We start from the raw sequence: 26,415 nt of genomic DNA on the forward strand, positions 1-26,415 counted from the left end.
AGTGTGCCTATTGCAGAGAGAATTAGGGGTATTAAACGTGCAATAATGTAAGAAGGAGCATGCTATATACACACTGTTGCAAAAGAAGTGTTTTTTGAGGGTATCACACATACAGTGGTGTAGAAAAATGAGAAACCACATATGGTATGCAGAAGTGCGTGTGCTGTACTATATGTTGGTGCTTATGTTAATACATATACTGACTAAGTATCTCAAATATCATATGGTAGTAAGTACCAATTTGAGTGATCAAACAATACAGTGACTAACATGCAGACGCACGTAAAAAACTTTTTGTAAAGAATTATCCAAAGTATTTTTTAAAAACAAAAAAATTATGAAAATTAATAATAGTATGATCCGTGGCACCTAAATTGTACTCAAAAACAAACAAGCAAAAAATGTGAACAGTCTATATGCAGAAAAGTTTTTTGTCCATAAACGTAATCATTAATGTGCAAAAAGTCCAAAAGAGGTTTATAAAAGTGACTTTCGTGCCCGTGACCTGGGGAGGTGACTTGAGTGAAAGTAAACAAAGAATGGCTTCCATAGTGCAGTAGCAGCCTCAGTCACTACAATGCCGACTATCACCATAAAGCAAACGCTCCTCAGACTTCTCCACATAGGCGGAACCGGCTTTTTGACGTCACACCTTTGGAGTGTTTGCTTTGTGGTGATAGTCGGCGTTGTAGTGACTGAGGTGCCTCAACAGGCAGCAGTGGCTTCTTCACGTCGCCCCAACATAGACTAGGGAATGGGCCTTGGTTCCAGCTGCTACGGCACTGTGGAAGCCATTCTTTGTTTTTTATGAGAATTAGAACTGGAGACATCTGGCATTATAAATTAAGAGAGGAATATTCCCTGAACCTGACCCCTGGAGTTGTACAGAGTGGAGCCTGAAGCCGAGGGAGCTGGGCCGGTACATCCTTAAGGGAGTGGATCTACATGCGCATTGCCCCTGTAGGAGTGTGAGGATTCAGTGAATAGGGACCCTTGAAGGGGAGCACTCAAGTCACCTGGAGATATCACAAGCACGAAAGTCACTTTTATAAACCTCTTTTAGAACAGGCTCCTTCTTACATTATTGCACGTTAAATACCCCCTAATTCTCTGTGCAATAGGCACACTAGCTCTATGCAGTTTAAATTAAAATATTTAGGGTACAATAGTAGTATATATCCCAATGATTGCTTATTTTTGGCTCTGAAGAAAGGGGGTCACCCCCGAAACGCGTCAGCCATTTTCGTTGAGGTATTTGCCTATTCATCTGACATCTGATCTGAATTTGTCGATGTTCGGTGCGATGGATTCAATTGTATTGATTTTGCCTTTGATCAATACTTGTTTGTGAGTAGCCATTTTGCTATTTTTTCTGCATTTAATAAAGCTCCTTTTATGGTAATGCACTAGGCCAGTGCGCCTTCCTTTTTGTTTTGTTTTGGCCATTGTGTTCCCCATATGATGTTCATTGAAGTGACGTGCCACATTTTTATCCTTATGATTAAAATGGTCATATACATGGTCTCTCAGGCAGTTGCGTAACCGCCTGGTCGTTCTTCCTTCATACTGGACATTACATATAGCACCAAGTGATGAGGTATATTAAATTTTTTGTATTGCAATTAATCAAAGATTTTAAACCCTACTCTCTTCCACTTTTGCTAGATCTAAATGTATCCCCCTCAATAATTCTCGGGCAACATGGACAATCATTTGCACATTTATTCAGTGTAGTGGGGAGGTGCTTTTACTACATGAAGGCATGGATCGATGTTCCTGCTTTACAGGAACACAGGATCCATACCTTCTGTTCTCACAGAACGGCAGTCTGCCTTGTTTACATAGGCAAACTGCCGTTCTGCCTGTGTACCGAAGCATTAGCAGGTGCCAGCGGACATCTATTGTTATTTTTTCTATTACATTAAAGGTTTGATTTTAACTGCATTTTCTGTCTGTGCCTAGTTTATGGTTCCTGACATTATGGGAGGCCCATGGTTTCAGAAGATGTAGGCAATCCACCTAGTTGTAATATTTTTTTCCAGATTGGATGAGCAGGACCACTGCATGGATCAGTTTGCTATAGTGTTAACAACGATCCTGATTTGAACTGATAATCTGAAGCCATCCCTGCTGCTGCTCCGGTCTCTGTGCAGACAGCTGCCTCAAATACTACCTCTGTAAGAGGTATGACTGCTCTGCTTCCCCAGCATTTTGGGGGCATTCCAGCTCACTGCAGAGGGTTTCTCAACCAGGTTGGAATATGTTTTGAGATGCTGCTATTCTGAAGGATAAGCCTCTAGTTCTGGTTACCCTTTCCTGGTCTGAGTTTTCCATTGATACCCAGGCACTAATTGATTCTGGGGCTGCAGGCTTGTTCATAGAAAGTGCCTTTATGTCGGAGCACTCGATACCACTGCAGCCTCGTGTCACCTCAATTGCCATTGAGGGTATTGATGGGAGACCTCCCCATAAGCCTCATGAAAACACTTCACTGACCATGTCTGTAGGGGCTCTTGACCATTAAATAATCCAATTCCAAGTCATTGCCTCTCCTCATTACTCAGCTGTCATCGGTTATCCTTGGTTACAGAGGCACAATCCCTCTTTTGAGTGGCTTAGTGCTGAGGTTCTGTCATGGTCGCCACAATGCACTAATACATGTTTTCAGAAAGAGATTAATGTTGTGTGCACGTCTTCACTCTCTTCATTGCCAGAGGAATAACGTGAGTTCAGTGATGTCTTTGACAAAGGTCAGGCCGGTATTTTGCCGCCACATCGGCCTTATGATTGCACAATTGACCTTTAACCTGGTGCCATTCCTCCTCGTGGATGGGTTTACCCTTTATCTGTTTTGGAGGATAAGGCTATGGAGGAGTAAATAGAGCTGCTAGTAAATAGTGGGAGCCCAGCCCTGACAGTACCCCTCAATGACCCCTCCCCCTTGGGGGGGTACCTGGCTTGAGTGGAAAGCATCTATGGAAAGCACAGAGGAATGCTCTGAGGTCTCATCCTCAAACATACATGCTCCCGCCCTCCTCTGTGCTTTCCATAGACATTTTTCCTTCAAGCCTGGCGCCCCCCTGAGAGGGAAAGGTCGTTGAGGAGGGGGTACTATCAGGCTCCCGTTATTTACTAGCAGTTCTGTCTTCAGTGCACAGAGGCTGCTCAGCTGTCAGTTAATTACCAGACGCTCATTATTTCTACAGTGACTCACCTGGTTACCATTACCTGCCTCATTCGTCCAGCCTACAGCGAGCCCCTTTTGCAGTTATTATCACACCATTAATATAGTAGCAAAAATAACAACAGTTCAGTTATAAAATTGCATTATTTAATATTATGATATATTACAACATAAAATCTGCTCACATGACATAGAATGCTTTTGCGTTAACATGCTGATGTGCATCATCACTCTACCTGACTATTTGTTGAATTATCTGTCCTAGCTTAGAACTCAACATTCATATAGGAACACCCTATGCTCTTTTAGGGTTGAAAATATATTTATTAGCAATTTAACAAACAATACAAGGAACAACGTCTAAAGTTACAATCTGGTGACAATCACAGGCTAACATGTGTGGTGAGTCAGCCCAATGGCTATCTCCCATAGCTTTAAGAGGAAGTAAATCCTCTCTAATTAAAAAAAAACAAAAAACCCTGCAGGACAAAGGCTGAGATGGAAGCCCCCGGAGCAACCCTCGTTCACGTCCTTCATTGCCGTCATGATACCCGGAGTGACTTCTGGGTATTGCTGCTCTGGCGCTGTGACTGGCCAGAGCAGCGATGACGTCACTCTGGCATATGCACGCGGGAGCCGTCAGTGACGGCATAATCGCCTTCACTAATGGCACGTTTAGTGCGCCGTAGACATCGGTGCCTGTTTTTAGGGAAATATCTCCTTAACCGTGTAGGTTAAGGAGATATTTCTTGCACCTACAGGTAAGCCTTAATCTAGTAAGGCCGCGTACACACGGGCGGACTGTTGGCTCAACTTTGTCCGCTGAACAGTGTTTCAGCGGACAGTCCGCTCGTGTGTGGGGCTTCAGCGGACAGTTTCAGCGGACAGTTTGACGAACAAAGTTTTTCGGAAATTCCGAAAAACTGTCCGCTGAAACTTGGTTTGAGCGAACAGTCCGCCCGTGTGTAGGCTACTTTCGAAATGAGCAAACTGTTCCCGCTCGGAGGGAAGTCTGCTCATTTCGAGCGCGTGTGCAGGTAGGCGGGGCCCGCGACGGAGACGTCGCGGGCTCCGCCGCCTGGAATGGACTTAAAGGGGAACCCCAACGCCGAAAAAAATCGGCGTGGGGGTCCCCCCCAAGTCCACAACAGACCCTTGTCCGAGCACGCTACCCGGCCGGCCAGGAAAGGGGGGCGAGCGAGCGCGCCCCCCCTCCTGGGCCGTACCAGGCCGCGTGCCCTCAACATGGGGGGTGCCTTGGGGAAGGGGGGGCCGCGCGGCCCCCCCACCCCAAAGCACCTTGTCCCCATGTTGATGAGGACAAGGGCCTCTTCCCGACAACCCTGGCCGTTGGTTGTCGGGGTCTGCGGGCGGGGGGCTTATCGGAATCCGGGAGCCCCCTTTAATAAGGGGGCCCCCGGATACCGGCCCCCCACCCTATGTGAATGAGTATGGGGTACAATGTACCCCTACCCATTCACCTGTAAAATAAAAGTACCCAAAAAAAAACAACACACGAGATAAAATATTTTATTGCACAGCTCCGGGGGTCTTCCGTCTTTGGGGGTCTTCTCGCCGGACTCCTCCGCTATCTTCTTGTAGCTCTTTTGCTAGCGGAGGAGTCCGGCTTTCTTCCTCCCCGCCGCCGGCCTCTTCTCCCGACTTCGGGGGTCTTGTCCCCCTCTTCGGTTCTTCTGCCGGGCCACCACGCCTTCTTATAGCTCTTTTGCAGGCGGTGGCCCGGTCTTCTGTCGCCGCTGTCGCCACCGCCTTCCGTTCTTGTTCTTCTTCTTGTTCTTCTTCTTGTTCTTCTCCAGGAGATGTTGACACGTCGCTCTCTCCGGCCGGAATGCCAGAGCCGCGCTGAGCGGCCACTTATATAGTGACAATGGGGCGGTGTCACATGGTATATGTCACATGGGTTGGTCACATGGTGACCCCGCCCCCTTACGATGTCATAGTCCCCATGTGACATCAACCCATGTGACCAACCCATGTGACATATACCATGTGACACCGCCCCATTGTCACTATATAAGTGGCCGCTCAGCGCGGCTCTGGCATTCCGGCCGGAGAGAGCGACGTGTCAACATCTCCTGGAGAAGAACAAGAAGAAGAACAAGAAGAAGAACAAGAACGGAAGGCGGCGGCGACAGCGGCGACAGAAGACCGGGCCACCGCCTGCAAAAGAGCTATAAGAAGGCGCGGTGGCCCGGCAGAAGAACCGAAGAGGGGGACAAGACCCCCGAAGTCGGGAGAAGAGGCCGGCGGCGGGGAGGAAGAAAGCCAGACTCCTCCGCTAGCAAAAGAGCTACAAGAAGATAGCGGAGGAGTCCGGCGAGAAGACCCCCGAAGACGGAAGACCCCCGGAGCTGTGCAATAAAATATTTTATCTCGTGTGTTGTTTTTTTTTGGGTACTTTTATTTTACAGGTGAATGGGTAGGGGTACATTGTACCCCATACTCATTCACATAGGGTGGGGGGCCGGTATCCGGGGGCCCCCTTATTAAAGGGGGCTCCCGGATTCCGATAAGCCCCCCGCCCGCAGACCCCGACAACCAACGGCCAGGGTTGTCGGGAAGAGGCCCTTGTCCTCATCAACATGGGGACAAGGTGCTTTGGGGTGGGGGGGGCGCGCGGCCCCCCCTTCCCCAAGGCACCCCCCATGTTGAGGGCACGCGGCCTGGTACGGCTCAGGAGGGGGGCGCGCTCGCTCGCCCCCCTTTCCTGGCCGGCCGGGTAGCGTGCTCGGACAAGGGTCTGTTGTGGACTTGGGGGGGACCCCCACGCCGATTTTTTTCGGCGTTGGGGTTCCCCTTTAAGTCCATTCCAGGCGGCGGAGCCCGCGACGTCTCCGTCGCGGGCCCCGCCTACCTGCACACGCGCTTGAAATGAGCGGACTGTTGCCTCGTGTGTGGGCGAGTCCGTTCATTTCAAAAGTTGCGCGGACTTAGTACGACGAACAAAGTTTGCCGTATTTGTCCGCTCAAAAAGTGCCGTGTGTGGGCGTGTTCGTTCATTCAAAAGTTTGAGCGGACTGTTTGACGAACTTAGTTTCGGCAGACAGTCCCCGCGTGTGTACGCCGCCTAAGAGTCTGTAAGAGAAGAGTTTACAACCACTTTAACTCCTATCATCATACAATGTATTATTAGCATCGATGAATGTCACTTGGGACAAAGAGTTATTCAGGCCAAAAGAGTTCCGTTGTTCATAATAAGATTGTGTACAAACATTTTTAGAAATAAGGATAAAAAACAAAAGTTAATATTAAATTAAAAAAAGGGGGGAAGAGAGGTGAGTGAGAGTTGGAAAAGAAAATGGGGGAGAGGAAGGAAGGGGAAGCAGGGGAAGTGTAGAGAAAGGATAGTCAGAGTAGAGCGCAAGGGCTGCTGTGGGGACGTTTGTAGGAAAGAGTTACCAGAGGACAGTGAGGGGGGGACCCGTAGGTACACTCCCTGCCCATCCCACCATTGTATTTTAGGGTGATTGTATCGGGGTCGGTAGCATGTTGGTAAAAGTATCAGAGGCGGAGAAGCGAAGCCAGATGGACCACAGTACCTGGTAGTTATCAAAGGTGTCATTGTCAAGGGCCAGCATCTCCTCCATCTTCATGGTATCGTTCATAATCGAGACCCAGCGTGAGAAGGGAGGAGTTGTGGTTGTCTTCCAAAATTATAAAATGAGCTGTCTCGCTGAGGACATGCAAAAACGAAGGAGACGTTTCTGTGATGTTATCAACCCAGGAAACATTGAAACAAGGGTAATCTTAGGAGAAGGTGTCAGTGTTTCATCATAAATTGTATTATAACATTCGAATACCTGGTTCCAAAAGGCACGGATCCTCTTGCACTCCCACCAGACATGTAGATAGGTCCCTGTAGAAGAAGTACATCGCCAACAAGAGGCTGGAGTAAATGGAAAAAATGTTATGTAGAGGGGTCCCTGTACCATCTATTTTGTAGTTCTTTTCCTGAGAGTAGCAGGATATAATTGATTTGTGGGTAAAATGGAACGAAGTTTGTCAGTCCGATCGTGAAATGTCCTCTCCCAAGTCTGCAGATCACATCCTGGTGTAAGGTGATAAGTCTTTGTGTGTGAGAGCTTGTAGAAGACAGTATATATTTGAGAGAATGTGTCTGGGTGTTTCTGAAAGGGAGCACAGCCATTCAAATAGTATGGGAGCAGTGGATTTGGGAAGAAGAATGTAAGTGCTTTGTAAAGGGGACAAATGGAGGGTGGTGAGTGAGTCATGGGAACCTGCCGGCGTAACCAGTGACCCTTGCAACAGTTGTAGAAAGGAGTGCGCTTGAGGCCAGTCGGCGCGTTTATATGGCCCCATTCTTGTCGCTCTTATGCCCTGGGGGAAAGCGGGGTTATTAAACAGGGAGGACAGTGGGGAGGGGTCAGAGGACAGAATGGAGCACAGACCCCTGTTATACTAGAGTCTGATAGAGGCGAGTGTTAGCGGTGATGGAGAGGGCAGATGGGCAAAGTCGGTTTTATACCCCCAAAGAAGTGCCCGGAGGTCTATGGGTGCTAAGTCCTGTTCTATGGCGACAGAATCCTTCAGGAAGGGACGGGGGAACCATTCCAGGATGCGTGCCACATGAGTAGCTTTGTAATAGCTTTTGTAATCAGCTAGGCCCGCCTCACCCTGTAGCTTCGGAAGGGTAAGTAATTTGTATTTCACCCTAGGCAGCCCCCGGTTCCACATAAATCTGATAGCAAGTGAGCGTAGGGATATAAAGAAGGATTTAGGAACCATAATGGGGATCGTCTGGAAAAGATATAGAAGCTTAGACAGGGTGTCCATCTTAAGGGTGTTGATCCGCCCAAACCATGGCAAGGAGAAACCACCCCATTCCTCTAGGTCCTTCCGTATGCAGGAAAGTAGGGGGACATAATTCAAAGGAAATAGTCTGGAAAGGTTAGAGGGGATAATGACCCCTAGATAGGATATTCCCTTTGACTGCTATTTAAAGGATAAGTTTGACCTTAGCGTGGACATTATGGATGTTGGGAGGGAAATATTAAGGGCTTCAGTCTTGGATATGTTGAGTTTGAAATTACTAAAGGAGCCAAACCTATGGAACTCATGGAAAAGGGACTATGCATTACAGCAGGGGTCTCAAATTGGCGACCCTCCAGCTGTTGCGAATCTACAAGTCCCATCATGCCTCTTCCTGTGGGAGTCCTGCTTGTAACTGTCAGCCTAGCAAAGTCTCATGGGACTTGTAGTTTTGCAACAGCTGTAGAGCCGCCAGTTTGAGACCCCTGCATTACACACTATTAATATTACCTTCACAATACTTAATTCACACAATCTTTATTTCTTAAATCTTTTCCCTAAGCATCAGACACTTTTATTCTCTCCATATCTTTACTCGAGCATGACCTAGTTCCCCTCTCTTCTTTTCATAACAAATAGCTACCAATGCCAATTTCTGTGGACTTCCCAAATGACCCTATAGGAGACACATAAAGCCTTCATTAAAGGATGTGTACATAAAATACCATAAAGCCAGAGACACAAACATTTCTCAGATATTTTCAGATTTTGCGACTCCTCTTTTAGTTTAATATCTGACGAATCTTAGGTTTCTGTGTGGCCCAAACTACAAAAAAAATGCCCACAGGATGAAACATAACTTCTCTTTTAAAGGAATCAATATGCAAGCTCTATGATTAGGACGCCCAACATACTACAACTACTTAAGCCTTTTCAGCTAAAATCAGACAATGGGGAACTAACTGGTAACTCACTAATGATAACTGCAAACCTTTTTAAGATAATATCTACCCGGTATTCTTCCTTAAACCCTATTAATCTATCATGATTTACTATCTCTTCTTTAATATTTTCCTACTTCCAATGCCTACTCACTTATCTTAAAAGAAGTGTGATGTCACGTATACACGACTGGACTTTCCGGCAGAAAAGGTCAGACGGAATAATTTCATCGGATATTCTGATCGTGCCTGGGCTTCAGCAGACTTTTTTTTTTCAAAAAGTCTGATGGACCTAGAAATAGAACATGTTTTAAATCTTTCCAACGGAATCAATTCCTATCGGGAAAACCGTTCGTCTGTATGCTAGTCCGACGGACCAAATACGACGCAAGGGCAGCTATTGGCTACTGGCTATTGAACTTCCTTTTCTAGTCTCATCGTACATCACCGCATTCAAAACTAATGGTGTGTCGTGTGTAGGCAACTCCGTTCGGACGGAACTCCGTCGGAAAGACCGTCAGAGTTTATTTTGACGGAAAGTCTGTTTCTTGTGCACGCGGCATTAGAAGCAATCCATATATATTTAAATACCTCAAATAACTGGATTTATACCAGCTAGTCAAATTACAAGTCAGTGTTCCTATTAAGTGTCAAGATTAACATTACAACATACAGTACATAAGATTTATAATACAACATATATTACATTATAACATTACAACTAAATAATTGCATAAATAACCTCATGACAAAGAAACAATTTGGTTTCATTGCCTGTTAAGAAGGTGGATATTGGAAAACTTCAGTTTTTTTTCTTCTGAAAATTTCTTCAATATTTGAAACTTCTGCACCTCATACAAATCTCAGAATACTTAAAACCACCCTCAATTCTACTCTCCATAGATGACGATCCTGGTAATTATCAGTTTTATATTTTATGATATTTATACAAATATTTTATAATTATACAATGTATATCTTCCTTAAAGTGGAGTTCCGGTCTTTTTTGTGCTTATTAAAAGTCAGAAGCTACAAAAAGTGTATCTCATGACTTTTAATAAACACACACTCACCCGTCCCATAATCCACCAATGTGGCTGCCCGAACCGTCGGTTCACTCCCTCCCCTCTCCCTGGCGCTGGCATTACAACTGTGGGCACCTGGCTGTGACAGCTTGTGGCTTCACAGCTTGTTGCGCACTGTGCATGCGCGAGCCGAGCTGTGCCTTCTTAATGGTCGGGCAATCTTCTAGGACCAGTGACGTGTCCCAGAAGATTTCAGGGAGGGAGGGGCAGAGGAGAATGTCTGGCCGGAAGTGGGAGCAGTACTTGTCAAAAATAGATACCCCCCAAAAAAAATTACATGGGAAATGTGGCATAGAATGGGGGGGGGGGAGGAATTTAAAGTGGAACGTCTTCCCCTTTTGGGTTGAGCGATGCTTTAAAGCAATATTAAAGCCTTGTTTTTTTTTTCTTTTTAAAATAACAAACATGTTTTATATACCTGCCCTGTGCAGTGGTTTTGCACAGAACAGCCTGGATCCCCCTGTTCTCGGGTCCTACACCGGCGCTCCTGGCTCCTCCCTTCTGCTGGGTGACCCCGGAGCAAGCAGATTTTTCTGGGGGCACTAAAGCAGGCATGCTCACGCTCAGCCCCATCTGCTTCGTCTCCTGATTGGCTCACTGGCTGTGAACAGCAACGGGAGCCAATAGTTCCAGCTGTTACCAAAAGCCAATCAAGAGTGCGAGTCCCCGGAGAGGCAAGGCTCTCCTGGACATCTTTGGATCGAGAGGAGGCTCAGGTATGTTTTGGGGGGGCTGCACACAGAAGGTTTTTTATCTTCATGCATAGAATGCGTGAAGGTAAAAAAAAGCTTGTGCCTTACCAACCACTTTACCAAATTTTCTTTATAAGTCCATGTCTCATGTATATGCCCCTGGATGTACATTAAATGCTCAAGTAACAATGCAGATGTTTTTTTTACCTATTCCAAAAATTAACCCATTAGGACTATCAGCTTTATCCACTATAAGTAATATTTGTAATCAACCCCCTAATCCTAATATTCAAAAACAGCTCTGATTTCACAGTTAATTACCACCATAAACTCTGACTGTTTACAGATGATAATATTCTACATTTTACTAGCCCTTCCATTTCGTAACCAGACCTATTCCCCTACCTCAATTTGTCCACTTCCAGCCAATACTTTATTTTTTAGTTTTGGACAGACTTGGAAAAAATTACTTCTGTCAAGTTTTTTTTTTCATGTTCTGAACTGTTCACTTTCTATCTTTTGTGGCGGCCTTGAACAGCATTACAAGAAATAAGGGAAATGGTTATGATCAGCACAGAAAGACACACAATATTTTTAACATGAATTTCTAATCCTTTTCCACTGAATTCTGTGTTACCACTGCAGAGATTTTTCATCTCTTCCTTAGTGATGGCAAAAAAGATCAAGTGGTCTGTTCAGTATGATTTTTTTTAAATTGTTTTGTTTTTAATATATTTGTGTAAGTTATATTTATTTCAAAATCATGTTTATTCCAAACATGTTTAAATTCATTCTAGAAGTCTGTTTTAAGCATAATATGTTTTCAAGTTGGTTTTGAACTTTCCTGCTGCTGTTTTAACCACTTGCCTACTGGGCACTTAAACACCCCTCCTGCCCAGACCAATTTTCAGCTTTTGGCGCTCTCACACTTTGAATGACAATTACTCAGTCATGTAACACTGTACCCAAATTCATTTTTTGTCCTTTTTTTCCCACAAATAGAGCTTTCTTTTGGTGGTATCTTGTCACCTCTGGTTTTTTATTTTTTGTGCTATAAATGAAAAAATAACGAAATTTTTTTTAAAAACGAATTTTCTTTGTTTCTGTGATAAAATTTAGCAAATTATAAATTTTTCTTCAGAAATTTTGGCCACAATTTATACTGCTACATATCTTTGGTAAAATAACCCAAATTATTGGCTATTATTTGGTCTTTGTGAAAGTTAGAGAGTCTACAAGCTGTGGTGCGAATCACACAAAATTTATCACATCTGATGTACTGGTGGCCGATCTCAATTCTTGCGACCCGAACAAGCTAGGAAAGTACAAATACCCCCCAAATGACCCCTTTTTTGAAAGTAGACATTCCAAGGTATTTAGTAAGAGGAATTGTAAGCTTTTTGATGTTGTCATTTTTTCCCACAATTCTTTGCAAAATGAAAATGTTTTATTTTATTTAAATTTTTTCCACAAAATTGTCATTGTAATAGATTATTTCTCTCACGTGGCATGTGTATACCACAAATAATGCCCCAAAATAAATGCTGCTACTCCTCCTGAGTATTACGATACCTCATGTGTGGGACTTTTCCACAGCCTGGCCACATAGAGAGGCCCAACATGCAGGGAACACCATCATGTGTTCTAGGAACATAAATTACACATCTAACTTGTTGACTACCTATTACACTTTTCAAGGCCCTGGAGCACCAGAACAATGACATGTGACACCGACGTGGCACTGATGACAGATGGCACTGATACGTGGCACTGATGACAGATGCCACTAATATGTGGCACTGATGACAGATGCCACTAATATGTGGCACTGATGACGCGTGACACTGCCAGATGGCACCAATATGTGGCACTGATCACAGATGGCACTTATACGGGGCACTGATAACACGTGGCACTGATGACACATGGCATTAATACGTGGCACTGATGACAGATGGCACTAATACGTGGAACTGATTATACGTTACACTGATGACAGATGGCACTGATACCTGGCATTGATGACACGTGACACTGATGACAGATGGCACTGATACCTGGCATTGATGACACGTGACAATGATAACAGATGGCACGTGACACTGACAGGTGGCACTGATGACAGATGGCACTGATGACAGATGGCACTTATATGTGGCACTGGGGACAGATGGCACTGAGGACACGTGGCACTGATATGGCACTGATGACAGATGGCACTGATGACAGATGGCACTTATACGTGGCACTGGGGACAGATGGCACTGAGGACAGGTGGCACTGGGGACAGGTGGCACTGATGACAGATGGCACTGATGACAGGTGGCACTGGGGACAGATGGCACTGATGACAGGTGGCAGTGGGGGCAGATGGCACTGACAGGTGGCAGTGGGGGCAGATGGCAGTGAGGGCAGTGGGGACAGGTGGCAGTGGGGACAGATGAGCACTTTATTTATTTTTTTATTTTTTTTACACTAACCGCTGCATCTCTGCAGCGGTTCATCTCTCCCTCCTCACACGCTGTCTGTGTAAAGAGGGAAAACCAGCGATGAGAGATGATCTCATATGATTACATATGAGATCATCTTTCATTGGGCACGCCGATCATGCTGTAAACGGCCGCTGTGATTGGCCGTTTACAGCGATCTGTGACTGGCTGTGTCCGGGGGACATGGCCAGCACAGAACTTCCCCGATGCACGCCGTAGCCATCTTTTGGCTATAGCGCGGGCGCGAAGTGGTTAAGATCATAAATGAGTTCTTGAACGTCGCTTATTGAAAATTCTGCTCTAGTGAAACATATCTTATGCACAATCTTATGCCTCGTACATACGATTGTAATTTTCAACAACAAATGTTCAAGCTCGTTGGAAATTCTGACCGTGTGTAGGCTCCATCGGACATTTTTTGTCGGCCGACAATTTTCGACCAACAAAATTTGAGAGCTGGTTCTCAAATTTTCTGACAACAAAATTTGTTATCGGAAATTCCGAGCGTGTGTACACAATTCCGTCACACAAAATTCCATGCATGCTCTGAATCATGTACATGGTGCTCGGTCTGGTACTAGCGTTCGTAATGGAGATAGCACATTAGTCACACTGCAAAGTTTTTAATTTTTTAATGCAGCGCTTTCTCTTCTTCTTTAGAATGCTAGAATAATGAAGTTGTTTTGCTGTTGATATTCATACAGAGTTCTGACAAACTGATTTCTTATTCTTATTCTTTTTCGTAATCTCATGAATAATCTTTTTTTTTCTTCTTTTTTTTGCCAGATCTCCAGAATAATGTTTTATTTATTTTTATAGTGATCCACTTTTTTTTTATCAAGATCTCCTTTTTTTATAGTGATCTCCATAATATTTTTTCTCATATTGTGTGTCAAGTTACCACAACACCATTATTATCTTGTACTTTTTAAACACAAAGATTTTAGTTGGTTTTGGTTTCCCTTGTTAATTTCACATTGTCTTTTTTAAATGTACCCGCCTACTCACAAACAAACTGCCCTTTTTTAACTAAAACACATAGCCAAGTATTTATGAAAATAAATTAGGCATTTATTTGGAGTCATAACACTAGATATTAGGAGCCCCATAACTAGGCATTTATTAGGAGCTCCATACACACGGTCGGAAATTTTGACGGAAAAAGTAAGATCGGATTATGTTGTCGGAAAATCCGATCGTGTGTGGGCTCTAGCGGACTTTTTCTGTCGGAATTTCCGACTGAAAAAGTTTGAGAGCTGGATCTATAATTTTCCGACAACAAAATCTGATCTGACTTTTTCTGATCGTGTGTAGAGAATTCCGATGCACAAAGTGGCACGCATGCTCAGAAAAAATTTGGAGACAAAAGCTATTGGCTACTGGCCTCTACGTAGCCCAGTAGCCAAAAAATCTGACGGATTTTGTGGTCGGAATGTCCGACCATGTGTATGGAGCATAAGGCAACACTGGAGAAACTGGTGAAATTGGCGAAGCCTTTGTACCCCAGGGCACACATCAATGATTTGACAGGCAAAATTGGTAGCCTGAGGAGTCCATTTAAAAGGGAGCACAATACGTTCTTTGATTCTGAGATATCGGGAGCAACAGCACATGACATGTATGTCCTGAGGCTGTGGTCTTACAACAGCCTTCGTCTTTTGTCAGACCAGACTGAACCCAGACCATCAACCTCTTGTCTTCCTTACACGCTTCCTTCCACCCTTGCTTCTGGGCTGTAGCTCTGGTGTTGGAGTTGTGGCAGGAGGTGGAGGAGAAGGAGGATGTTACAACTCACACAGGTGAGTTTTGCTTGTGAGTTTGCCCCTCAATCCCTTATTTAGGGCCAGATAGATCACTTCCTCACAACAGAGGCATTGGCCCACCTCCATTTCCTTCATTTTGCTGGCTGCCATGCAGGCATAGGCCTCTTGAAGATTGGGGTGGAATCAAAGAAAGTGCTGACTCCTCCATGTTGCTCCCCTTCCTGGTACTTTTTGTTGGAAGGCGGAGGGGAGGAACCTGGGATTCGGTCAGGCTACTGGGCCCGGCCACCTCCTGGCTGCCACTTTGCCCCGCCACCTCCTGGCTGCCACTTTCTACAGCCTCCTCCTGGCTGAGGCTTTCCTGTGTATGAAAATGGGACATATTTTTAGTTTATTGTTCATCAAACACAATTTTGAGAAATATGTTAAACAATGTTATACCTGACTCAAGCTGGGCTCCTTCACATCGTCTTCCTAGGTTGAAGGCCCAGTTTGGACTTCTAAAGCCTCATTTGAAGTGGAAGGAAGTGTGGAAGGAAGGGTTGAGAGTGATGGCTTGATTTCAGTCTGGTCTGACAAAAACTGCAGTCTATCGTAGTGCCACAGCCTGGGGACATAAATGTCATCTGCTGCTGCTCCTGATCTCATGGAATCTTGGACCTTCTTACGCTCCCTATTATATATGCTCCTCAGGCCACCAATTTTGGCCTTCAAATAGTTGATGTTTGCCCTGGGGATCTGCGGCTTCACCAATTTCAGCAATTGGTCCAGCGCTGCCTACCTCTTTTTTTAGTATAAAAGGGGTGTTTCACCTGCCACAGACAGGGCAGCTCTCTGTACATATCAATGAATTGGGGAAGGAAGTTGTGATCATTGAGTTGATCCATTTTCTCTGCAAGACACAACACAAGACAAACCCTAATGTCAGGCTAAACTCTCCTAATATTGTTCCAATATAGGCCTCAATCTAGAAGAAGTATAGACCACTGATGCCCCAAGTTCAAATTGTACCTTAGTTATCACGATCAATGCTTATGCTACTTCGTCCTCCGCTCACAGGTTGTACGTACGACGCACGCGTGTTACGCTTTATATACATTGAATATGCGTGAAACTCCGCCGGCCCCTGACCTTTTTTCTAGTATATTCCCCACCCCTTCTCTTTCGGAGCAGTGGGTGTGCACATGGCGAGGAAGTGCAAGTGCATGCAGAGGAGAGCAGCAATGAGGAGGACAACAAAAGCCCGGAGCCACAAACGTCCGGATCCAGGAGGTTTAAGGCCTCTGATATGACCTTTGGTGAGATGGTGGAGATGGTGGACATCTTGAAGAGGGCCGACTATAATGGGTAGTGTGGACCTTACCCAAACCCAAATGTGAGAAAGGCCAAGATCATGGCTAAAGTTGTGAAAAGTCTGCAGAAGAATTTTGGGGTATGGCAATCCAAGGATCAACTGAGGAAATGATAAACAGACCTCAAATTGAGGGAGCAGGATCAGTACAGAAGAATCAAGAGAGTGCTGCAAAAAAGCATTTTGTTGTGTGTTCCTATTATTATTATTACGTTTGTTCTGCTCCATGTGCTTTTCTTTACTGTTGCACAGTTTAAAATGGCAAGTTTCAGGTTCGTGGGCACAGTAATCATTCGTAGTAAACATTGTTCATTCGCCCACTAATACAATGTTTTTGGCAGATGCAGGTTAACTACATTTGTTCATGCCTATTTGTATTAAAAGACGTTTATTACATTGCTGTATAGATGGGTTTGTAACTAGAATGAAATGCAAACTTGATTCAGTGTAAGGAGAGGGCACTCATCAGCTGTTTACACATCTGGACGCAGGAGCACTAGTGTGGGACACCAGAACAAACTTTTTAGTGTGTCCCACACAGGTTCTCCAGTGGATACTAGGGGTGTCTCCATCTGTGAAACTTGCACAAAAAAGGTAATTATTCCAGCTTTCGAAAGGCAAAAAAAAATAATGTTTTCAGTTTGGACTGGATACATTGGGACAATGTTTCATATTTCTATTTCTGGCCTCAAATATCTGTGTGATAAGTATACCTATTTTTTAATTCACATAGGGGAGAAAAGGTTACCAGGGACCCCCAACCTCTGAAAGAAGGGGAACTCACAACACCACAATCAGAATGTGGAGGAAGGAGAGGTTTATGAAGTGGGCGAAATAGTGAGTGTGTGAGACAATAGCTTCAGGTAATACATGTATGCCTGCATATTTGTAATACATGATGTGTTTTTTATTTTAGGTGATGTGGATATTGTGGCAGAAGAATCTTATTTCACAAGTGCAAGTGCACACGTCCTTATCAGGGTGATCATGGTGTGCAATCGTGATTTACAGAAGATCAAGGAAGACATCAATGATTTGGAAAAAAGACTCAAAAACATCACTGATGTTTTAGGCAGAATCTAAAACAACCCAAAATTCTTCTACTTTGTTTGTATTTTTATTATTTTCACACATTTTAAATATTTTTTAGAAAGACAAATTTTGAAGATGGACACAGTGTGTCAAAATGTGCTATCTGTTATCATGGGATATCAAGGTATGCGTTTTGTGGGTGCAACCCCTTCCTCACAGCTAAAGTAGATGAGAGGAAGGGGTTGCACCCCGAAACACATCCATTGATTCCCCAGGATGGGAGCTAGCAAATGTTGACATTAGGCATGGGATCAGGAGGGAAATCTACATTTTGACTCCCAATTTATGTGCATCTTCAAAATTTGGCTTTCACAGGGGTGACATCACCCCATCTGATGAAGGCAATATCAACACAGTTTGGACATACTAATGTCTGATATTGCCTTCACTTTGTCAAAGTTGAACTTTGTAAGTTCCTGAGTTGTGTATGTTTATGATTTTAAACATGTCTGTTTAACCCAAAAAAGGCTATTTGTACTGTCAAACCTAACAACAAATATGTTGGTTTGTTCAAAAACCCTGTGAACTCATGTGAATGTGCTTTAAGTAAAATGTTTTATATTCAACAAAGTGTGGCTTCTTCTTTCAATACTCAATACCAGTTTTTGGAGAATTTGGTGTTTACAGTGACAATGGGGGATATTTACTAAAGGCAAATCCACTTTACACTACAAGTGCACTTTCAGTGCTGTTTCTGTGCACTTTCAAGTGTACTTGCAGTGCACTTGTAGTGCAAAGTGGATTTGCCTTTAGTAAATAACCCCCACAGTACTCTAAAATGTGCCCCAATCAGGCTAGTTTGGGGACTAAAAACAATGGGGGTTATTTACTAAAGGCAAATCCACTTTGCACTGCAAGTGCACTTGAAAGTGCACTGAAAGTGCACTTGGAAGTAACGTCACTGTAGATCCGAGGAGGATTAGCAAGGAAAATAAAAAACAGCATTTTAGCTTGCACATGATTGGATGAAAAAATCAGCAGAGCTTCCACCCATTTCAGATCTACCCCTTAGATTTAGAGCGACTGCACTTCCAAGTGCACTTTCAGTGCACTTGCATTGCAAAGTGGATTTGGCTTTTGTAGATAACCCCCAATGACTTCATGGTGCTGAAAAGGATGTGTGTTTTTATCATTAATGCATTACATACATTAACAACAAAAATATTGTAGCAGACCCACAACATAATAGCTGAAGAAGAGATTGTCACCTCATGTATCAACTAAATTACGTTTGCACTATTGAACAAAATGGCCAAAAAGAAAAGCCCATTGGAGAACCTAGGAGACAGCTAAAAGAAACACAAGCAGTAAATCAAATGAAATATTCTTTCATTTTAACTAAACATTTTATTTTAAAAAGGTTTATCAAACATTTGCTGGCATATCAATGGCCCCCCTACCTGCAAAGTATTCCATATATTTTTGACGGACCTTACGGGCACTTTGGGGGGGCAAGCCAGGATGGCCAGCTTCAAGCGCCCTCAGGGTTGTTGTTTGTTCTAGAAATCCAGCTTCAGGCCCAACTGAGGCCACATAGTTTGTAGCATTTCTCCTGAGAAAGTTGTGTAGAATGCAGCATGCAAGTATTATATGGTTTAGTTTATATTCTGCATGTTGATTGGCACCAGGAACAGGCGGAACCAGCTGTCCATTATCCCGAAAGCATTCTCCACCACTCTTCTGGCTCTGACCAGCCAGTAGTTAAAAACCCTCTGGTCCAGGATGAGTGTCCTCATTGGGAACGGCCACATCAGGTGATCACCCAGCCCAAATGCTTTATCAGTGACACAGACGAACGAAAGATGCCCAAGCCACCACTCTGGAGCCGTCCATTCTTCCCCACATCCACATAGAGAAACTCATATTTCGCCGACACCACCGCCAACAGCACAATACTATTAATACTGTAATTATAATAGTATGGCACCGAGTTGGGGGGTGGCACAAAGTGGACATGTTTCCCATCAATTGCCCCTCTGCAGTTGGAAAAGTCCCACTGCTGGGCAAATAGGAAGCCACAGTCTGCCATTCCTGTGGCGTTGAAGGAAACTATGGAGTGAAACAAGAAAAAAAAAATTGTACTTGTGCACATGACATTGCAAGCAGATTGGACACAAACATTCTTGGCCAACATAAGTATAAAACATTTATTTTAAGGAGTATTTAAAGACAAAAATGTGAGGTCCACTTATCAGATTCCTCACCCCCTGTGATGACCCAAGTAGTCCGCTCCACTTCATTGAGAGCTGAATGCACAAATCATGTGTGTTACTTTGGCCAGCCCCTCCTTTCTTACACTATTGGCAGCGCACTGGACAGGTAAGAAGTGTCATAATCCAAAAATATGAATACACACTGTCCAGATTGAAGCACATTTTTACATTCTGCAATTACCTATCAAGATAATAGCAGAACAAACTTTAAACAGTACCATTTGAAAGTATTCAGGCAGGACCTTTCACTACATGCTTTGATGAATTCATCCATAAATATGACCACAAAAGAGGTAGATATAGTGTGTATGGGTTTGGCAAAGTCAGCAGATAGAGTATTGGTATCGGCTGACTTAGCGGTTGGGGGGGAGGGAGGGTTCCAAATAAATTTGGGCCCCCCCCAAAAAAAGCCTCTTGCACTCTGCCTGAATTTAAGGACAACAATAATATTTGTACACATTTTAGGGTTTGTTTAGGGTAAAACACTACTATGGAGCTGACAAAATACATTGTTAAGTGACTAGGCTAGGTGTGTATGGGCCCAGGATAGCATGCTGGGGAGGTTAGTGAAGGCAAATATGCATGAAGAACAAAAAAAGGACCATAAAAAATTCAAGCATGCATGAGGATAATGGGGACATTAACAGCATATTACATTCATGGTAATTAGAGAATAATGAAATAAATACAATACATTAGCAAACATTAAATACATAGAATGTGATGTTAAAGGAGAAAACTTACCCTAATATAGTCCCTCTGCAGGACCTGAATGATGGCAGAACAGGTGTCTGGAATAATGATCCCCGGAGCCTGGGGGGAGATGCCTGTCAAGAACTTGATGTCCTGCAGACTTCTCCCCGTCACCAAGTACCGCAAGGTGGTGACTAGCCTTTGTTCAGGAGTGATGGCTTGCCACAAAGCCAACAGATGGTGAAAAACGGGGTCCGCCATCTGGAGATAATTCCTGAAATCATCAGGATTATTCTCACAAATCTCCCACAACAAAGGCATGTGTGAGAATTGGTCACCCTGGAGCAACCAATTCTTTGTCCATGAACTCCTCCTTGCCCTGTTCATGGACTGGACTTGGGTCAAAGTAAGAACCCTAACACCAAGCCCCCGCATAACATGAACTCTATGACGTGTACGTAACCGCAACATGGCTTCAAAACGGTCGGCTGGTCAGAACGAACTAACAGAACACACTGAAAATCAGATGGAAAATTACAATGCAAGCATCAATATACATTAATCAATGCAACAGATATCCTTGTTATGTAGACAGATACAGATAATTACTGGTACTGAGCATCAGTTCACTATCCCTAAGCAAGCACTGGGCAGTTGCTAAATCCGTGCAAAATTCATCAGCCACAGGGCCCTCCAAACTTCAGATGAAGGTATTTTTAATCCACAAAAGCAAAGCTATCTTCACAAAATTTCCTAAACAAGAGACAGAAAAAATAATGTTTTTTTCCCCTTAAATAAAGTGTCCCTAAGAGTAGTAGTGATGCAACAAACGTATGCAAAGTTCAGCAGAAAAGTAGGTGACCAAAGGGCTTAGGATTTGCCTTCAATGCAGCCAATCACAGGTTTTCTGCCTTTCAGCTTCCTTTACAGGCTTGTCAGTCACCAGTGGGTAGAGAGAGATTATCCTGTGGCGCAGCTGTGAGAATGCCCGGGCTGTCTGGCTTATGCACCTTAAAGGCCCCCTGGCCAGAGCTATACACCATTTTTGTAGACCAGTGGTTGGCATGGTCAGTAATCTCTTCTGTATCATGTATACATTTACAGTAACTGCTTACCTTATATAGAGCTTCACATTCCTAACGCACTAACTTTTTATTTTTAAACTTAATAATGTAAAAATTTATTTAAATAGAAATAGAAATGTTTCGTTTTGGAGTTTCAAGTGTAAGCTCTAGATTGTGATATGCATGTAACTATTCTATTTTTTATATATATTTATATATATATATATATATATATATATATATATATATATATATATATATATATATATCATAATTTTTTTTATATTAGAATTTTAAGTGGTTGTAAACCCTTACAAACCACTTTGACCTACAGGTAAGCCTAGATTAAGGCTTACCTGTAGGTCCAAGAAAAATCTCCTAAACCGATACGGCGCATGCGCTGTAGACAGCGGCGCGCAGGCGCACTGAGCGCGGAATTTCCAACAACGGAGCTGCCACGTGTGTCGGCTCCTGTGTGCATGCGCGGGAGTGACGTCATCACGGCTCCGCTGAATGACAGCGGTGGAGCTGCGAGACCCCACCGAAAAGATGGATGCGGCGGACTACAGGGGACAGCGGTGACATCGCTGGCTCCTGTGTCAGGTAAGTGACACATAATGGGCTACTATGCAATGCATAGTAGTCCATTATGCTTTGCCTTTGCAGGGAATGAAAGAGGAAGTAAACTCATCAGGGTTTGCTTCCTCTTTTATAGCTACTACAAATATAACTAATTGGATTTTTTAACCAGAAAAATAGAACTGTAGAAAATCTGTTCTACTCCTGTTTTGTGGATCTGTTGATTAGAGTGCAATTATTACTGTTATCCTGGAACATGTTTTTCAAAGTACCTTTCTGTGTATGGCATTGTTACTGAATACCTCTGGTTTGTCAAATACTAGGGGTCATATAATTTATACTCAGTGAAACCACACTTACATTCATCTTAATGCATTGAATGACAGTCACGTTACATTCAAACACATTTCCTTACAATTTTTTATAAAAAGGTGAATGTGATGTCAGTGGATGTTAAAGAACAGAATGTGCAGTGAATCTTTATAAAGTAGGAGTATTTTTGTTTGAATGTTCAGTCACTGTCTGGTGAATGTTTTAAAAACTCTGATTTAGCGCAGAAAAAAAATGAAACCATTCACAAAGCTTATGTTATATGTGTTATATAAGGTATTTTCACGCTCTGTATAGAAATACTGCATTCACTATTATGCCGTATACAGTACACACGATAGGAATTCTCGCTGGAAAAAGCTCTGATGGTTTTCCCAACGGAATTCCGATGGAATTCGGCTCAAGCTCTCTTGCCTACACACGCTTACACCAAATTCCGATTGTTTATAACACGGTGACGTACAATACGTACGACGAGACTAGAAAAAGGAAGTTCAATAGCCAGTAGCCAATAGCTTCTGCCTCATAGTTGAATCTGAGCATGCGTGATTTTTGGCGTGTCGGAATTGCATACACACGATCGGAATTTCCGATAGAAAGTTTTTCTATCTGAAAAATTGAGAACATGCTATCAATTTTTGGCTGGCGGAAATGTGAACAGCTAAATTCCGATGGAGCATACACACGGTTGCATTTTCCGATGACAAGCTCTCATCGATCTTTTTCTGGCCGGAATTCCGATCGTGTGTATGCGGCATTAGAGATTAACTTGCATTATCTGTATGCCACATTTGAACACTTGTTAATATGAAATTGATGTCAGTTCACAAGCATTATTTGTTGATGCTACTTGAATAACACAGGTACATGTGGAGGTTCTGTGAGATTGAGATACAATACCTATTCATCATGAGAAATAGAGGATTTTAATTTGTAATATGCCATTCATGCAAAACAAATAAAAAATCCCACTTCTACAATGCCCACACCTGTTTTACCACACGTTACCACAGAACACAGTAACGTATGATCAGTGATCAAATGCACCCCAGTGCACAAATATTGCAGCATATTATGATGCACAATTAGGAACCATCTGTGCAGTGTGGTGCCTTGTAAAAAAAAGCTACATGTCCAGTTTTTTTATGCGTTGTGGTGCATTGTCAGTCCGTTTAAAATGAAAATGAAGGTGCGGAGTACAACTAAAGGGGGCCTAGAACATGTTTCAGAATGCAGATTCACCACTTCACAATGGTGAATGTACAGAGTAAAGGTTTTCTAAGAATCTGTATCCAAATCAGTGAGCTATAATTAGCGTATAAACAGAATAAATAGTACAGAAAGCATCTTTTCACATTGAACAACAGATGTTGGTGGATGTTGGTTATGGTTGCTTGATCCAGTGAACATGCAGGTGAATCTTCCTGGTAGACGTGTACTATAAATGCAGCAACGGATTTACCAGTAAAACAAATAGGAATGTTTGGTGGATGTTCAGTGCATGTGAGATTATTGCTTATTTTTTTATTATCATGAGATATCAATAACCATTGAAATTGGAAAATGTAAACACACATTTTTAAACCAAAATTCAATCAATATTTTCTTGAAAAACACATAATACCATTAATGTGTGTACCAAATATTCTTAAAATGCTGCAATGTTTGCTGTTGTGCATTTGAACTAAGTTATTTTTTTCTTCTTTTTTTTTTTTTTACAGTGAAAAAGGCTAAGTTTGATGGTCCCCAAGGTAAGAAGTACACATTTTATATATATTGCAAATATGTTTTTTGTTTTTTTTTGTAGAATATGCATGTGTTTGTTATGAAAAGTGAAAGTACACTGTACCATATTTTACATATTGAATCACTGATTGTGTGATATTTTATCAGTTGTAGCTAGAAAGGCAATTTCTTAATGATGAAAGGTACAGAGTTTATTGATACCCTTGGAGTCTAGCCAGGGTTGCAGCCACTGAGCAAAACCTACCTAGACCGTGTGCAAGCTTTCCTTAGAAATTTGTAAAGTATTAAAAAGAAATTGCTTATTTTTAAAACGTGTTATAAAAAAAAGCAGAAATATATTTTATGTGTATGTAGCCAGCACTCTATTATTTGGTCTTTTAACCACCTTCAGACCGGACCATTTTGCTGGTAAATGACCAGAGGTCTTTTTACAATTTGGCACTGCGCTGCTTTAACTGGTAATTGCGCGGTCATGCAATGTTGTACCCAAACAAAATTTGCGTCCTTTTCTTCCCACAAATAGAGCTTTCTTTTTATGGTATTTGATTGCCTCTGCGATTTTTATTTTTTGCGATATAAACGTAAAAAGACCGCAAATTTTGAAAAAAAATGATATTTTCTACTTTTTGTTATTAGAAAAATCCAATAAACTCAATTTTAGTCATACATTTAGGCCAAAATTCATTCAGCCACATGTCTTTGGTAAAAAAAAAGTCAATAATTGTATATTTATTGGTTTGCGCAAAAGTTGTCACATCTACAAACTAAGGTACGTTTTCTGGAATTTACGCAGCTTTTAGTTTACGACTGCCTATCTCATTTCTTGAGGTGCTAAAATGGCAGGGCAGTACAAAACCCCCCCAAATGACCCCATTTTGGAAAGTAGACACCCTAAGGAAATTGATAAGTGGCATGTTGAGCCCATTGAATATTTTATTTTTTTGCCTCAAGCGATTGAATAATGACAAAAAAAAAATTTTTTTTTTTTTTTACACAAAGTTGTCACTAAATGATATATTGCTCACACATGCTATGGGCATATGTGAAATGATACCCCAAAATAAATTCTGCTGCTTCTCCTGAGTACGGGGATACCACATATGTGGGACTTTTTGGGAGCCTAGCCACGTACGGGGCCCCGAAAACCAAGCACCGCCTTCAGGCTTTCTAAGGGCGTAAATTTTTGATTTCACTTCTCACTACCTATTACAGTTTTGAAGGCCATAAAATGCCAAGATGGCACAAAACCCCCACAAATGACCCCATTTTAGAAAGTAGACACCCCAAGCTATTTGCTGAGAGGCATTTTGAGTCCATGGAATATTTTATATTTTGCCACAAGTTGTGGGAAAATTACAAACTTTAATTTTTTTTAATTTTTTTTTCACAAAGTTGTCACTAAATGATATATTGCTCACACATGCTATGGGCATATGTGAAATGACACCCCAAAATAAATTCTGCTGCTTCTCCTGAGTACGGGGATACCACATATGTGTGACTTTTTGGGAGCCTAGCCGCATACGGGGCCCCGAAAACCAAGCACCGCCTTCAGGCTTTCTAAGGGCGTTACAGTTTTGAAGGCCATAAAATGCCAAGATGGCACAAACCCCCCCCCAAATGACCCCATTTTGGAAAGTAGACACCCCTAAATTTAGGGGTACACTAGTGAGACTAGGTAATAAATGGCGGGTGCCCTGAAACTATAAAAAAAATAACTAACCAACCAGCGTCACCTGTAACAGTTATATGGTGATCACTGGTGAAAGGGTTAACTAGGGGGCAATCAGGGGGCTTTATGCGGTAGTATATGGGGGTCCCTGGCGCTATAAAAAGCTGCGGCGAACCTAAATACCTACCTGCCTAACTAGCGTCACCTGTGACACTAATACAGTGATCAGAAAAACGATTGCTTATTAGGCTGGGTTCACACTGGAGCGATGCGGGAACGCCACGAATCCGCGGCGGGTTCCCGCATCATATGCCTCCCGGCGGCAGTTCACACTGCCCTATGCGAACTGCTGGGAGTGTCAGTGAAATGTTAATGACACCCCCAGATCAGTTCGCATATCGCAGTGCGATCTGCAAATTCGGATCGCATGGTGTGAACACCCATGCGATCCGATTCTGCTGCGGACCAAAAAAAGGGTCCCGTACGAGTTTGCGGCGGGTGCGACACGAATTCAGCCATACTATCTGTATGGCTGAACTCGAATCGCACAGAGATCGGATGTGATTTGCACTGCAGTGCGGTGCGAATCACATCCGTTCTCATAAACCGCTGCAATGTGAACCCAGCTTTAGTGACACTGGCGACGGGGGGTGATCACGGGGTTAAACCTTTATTGGGGGGGTTAGGGGGGTACCTTAGAACTAAAGGGGGCTAACCCTAACTGCCCTAA

General features: G+C 43.1%; 1 protein-coding gene across 15 annotated transcripts in view; it reads left to right on the top strand.

The window, feature by feature from the left end:
- Window positions 1–26,415, top strand: part of UNC13A (unc-13 homolog A) — a 308,976-nt gene that overhangs the window by 38,108 nt on the left and 244,453 nt on the right. For all 15 annotated transcript variants that reach the window (XM_077475833.1, XM_077475836.1, XM_077475835.1 and 12 more), the window contains exon 2: window positions 23,989–24,018. In XM_077475833.1, the coding sequence (XP_077331959.1) occupies window positions 23,989–24,018 (30 nt within the window). The remainder of the gene's footprint in view (window positions 1–23,988; window positions 24,019–26,415) is intronic.

This window comes from Lithobates pipiens, unplaced genomic scaffold (assembly GCF_037356315.1).
Source record: "Lithobates pipiens isolate NorthernLeopardFrog02 unplaced genomic scaffold, aLitPip1_a1.2 Scaffold_13, whole genome shotgun sequence".
NCBI classification, from domain to species: Eukaryota; Metazoa; Chordata; class Amphibia; order Anura; family Ranidae; genus Lithobates; species Lithobates pipiens.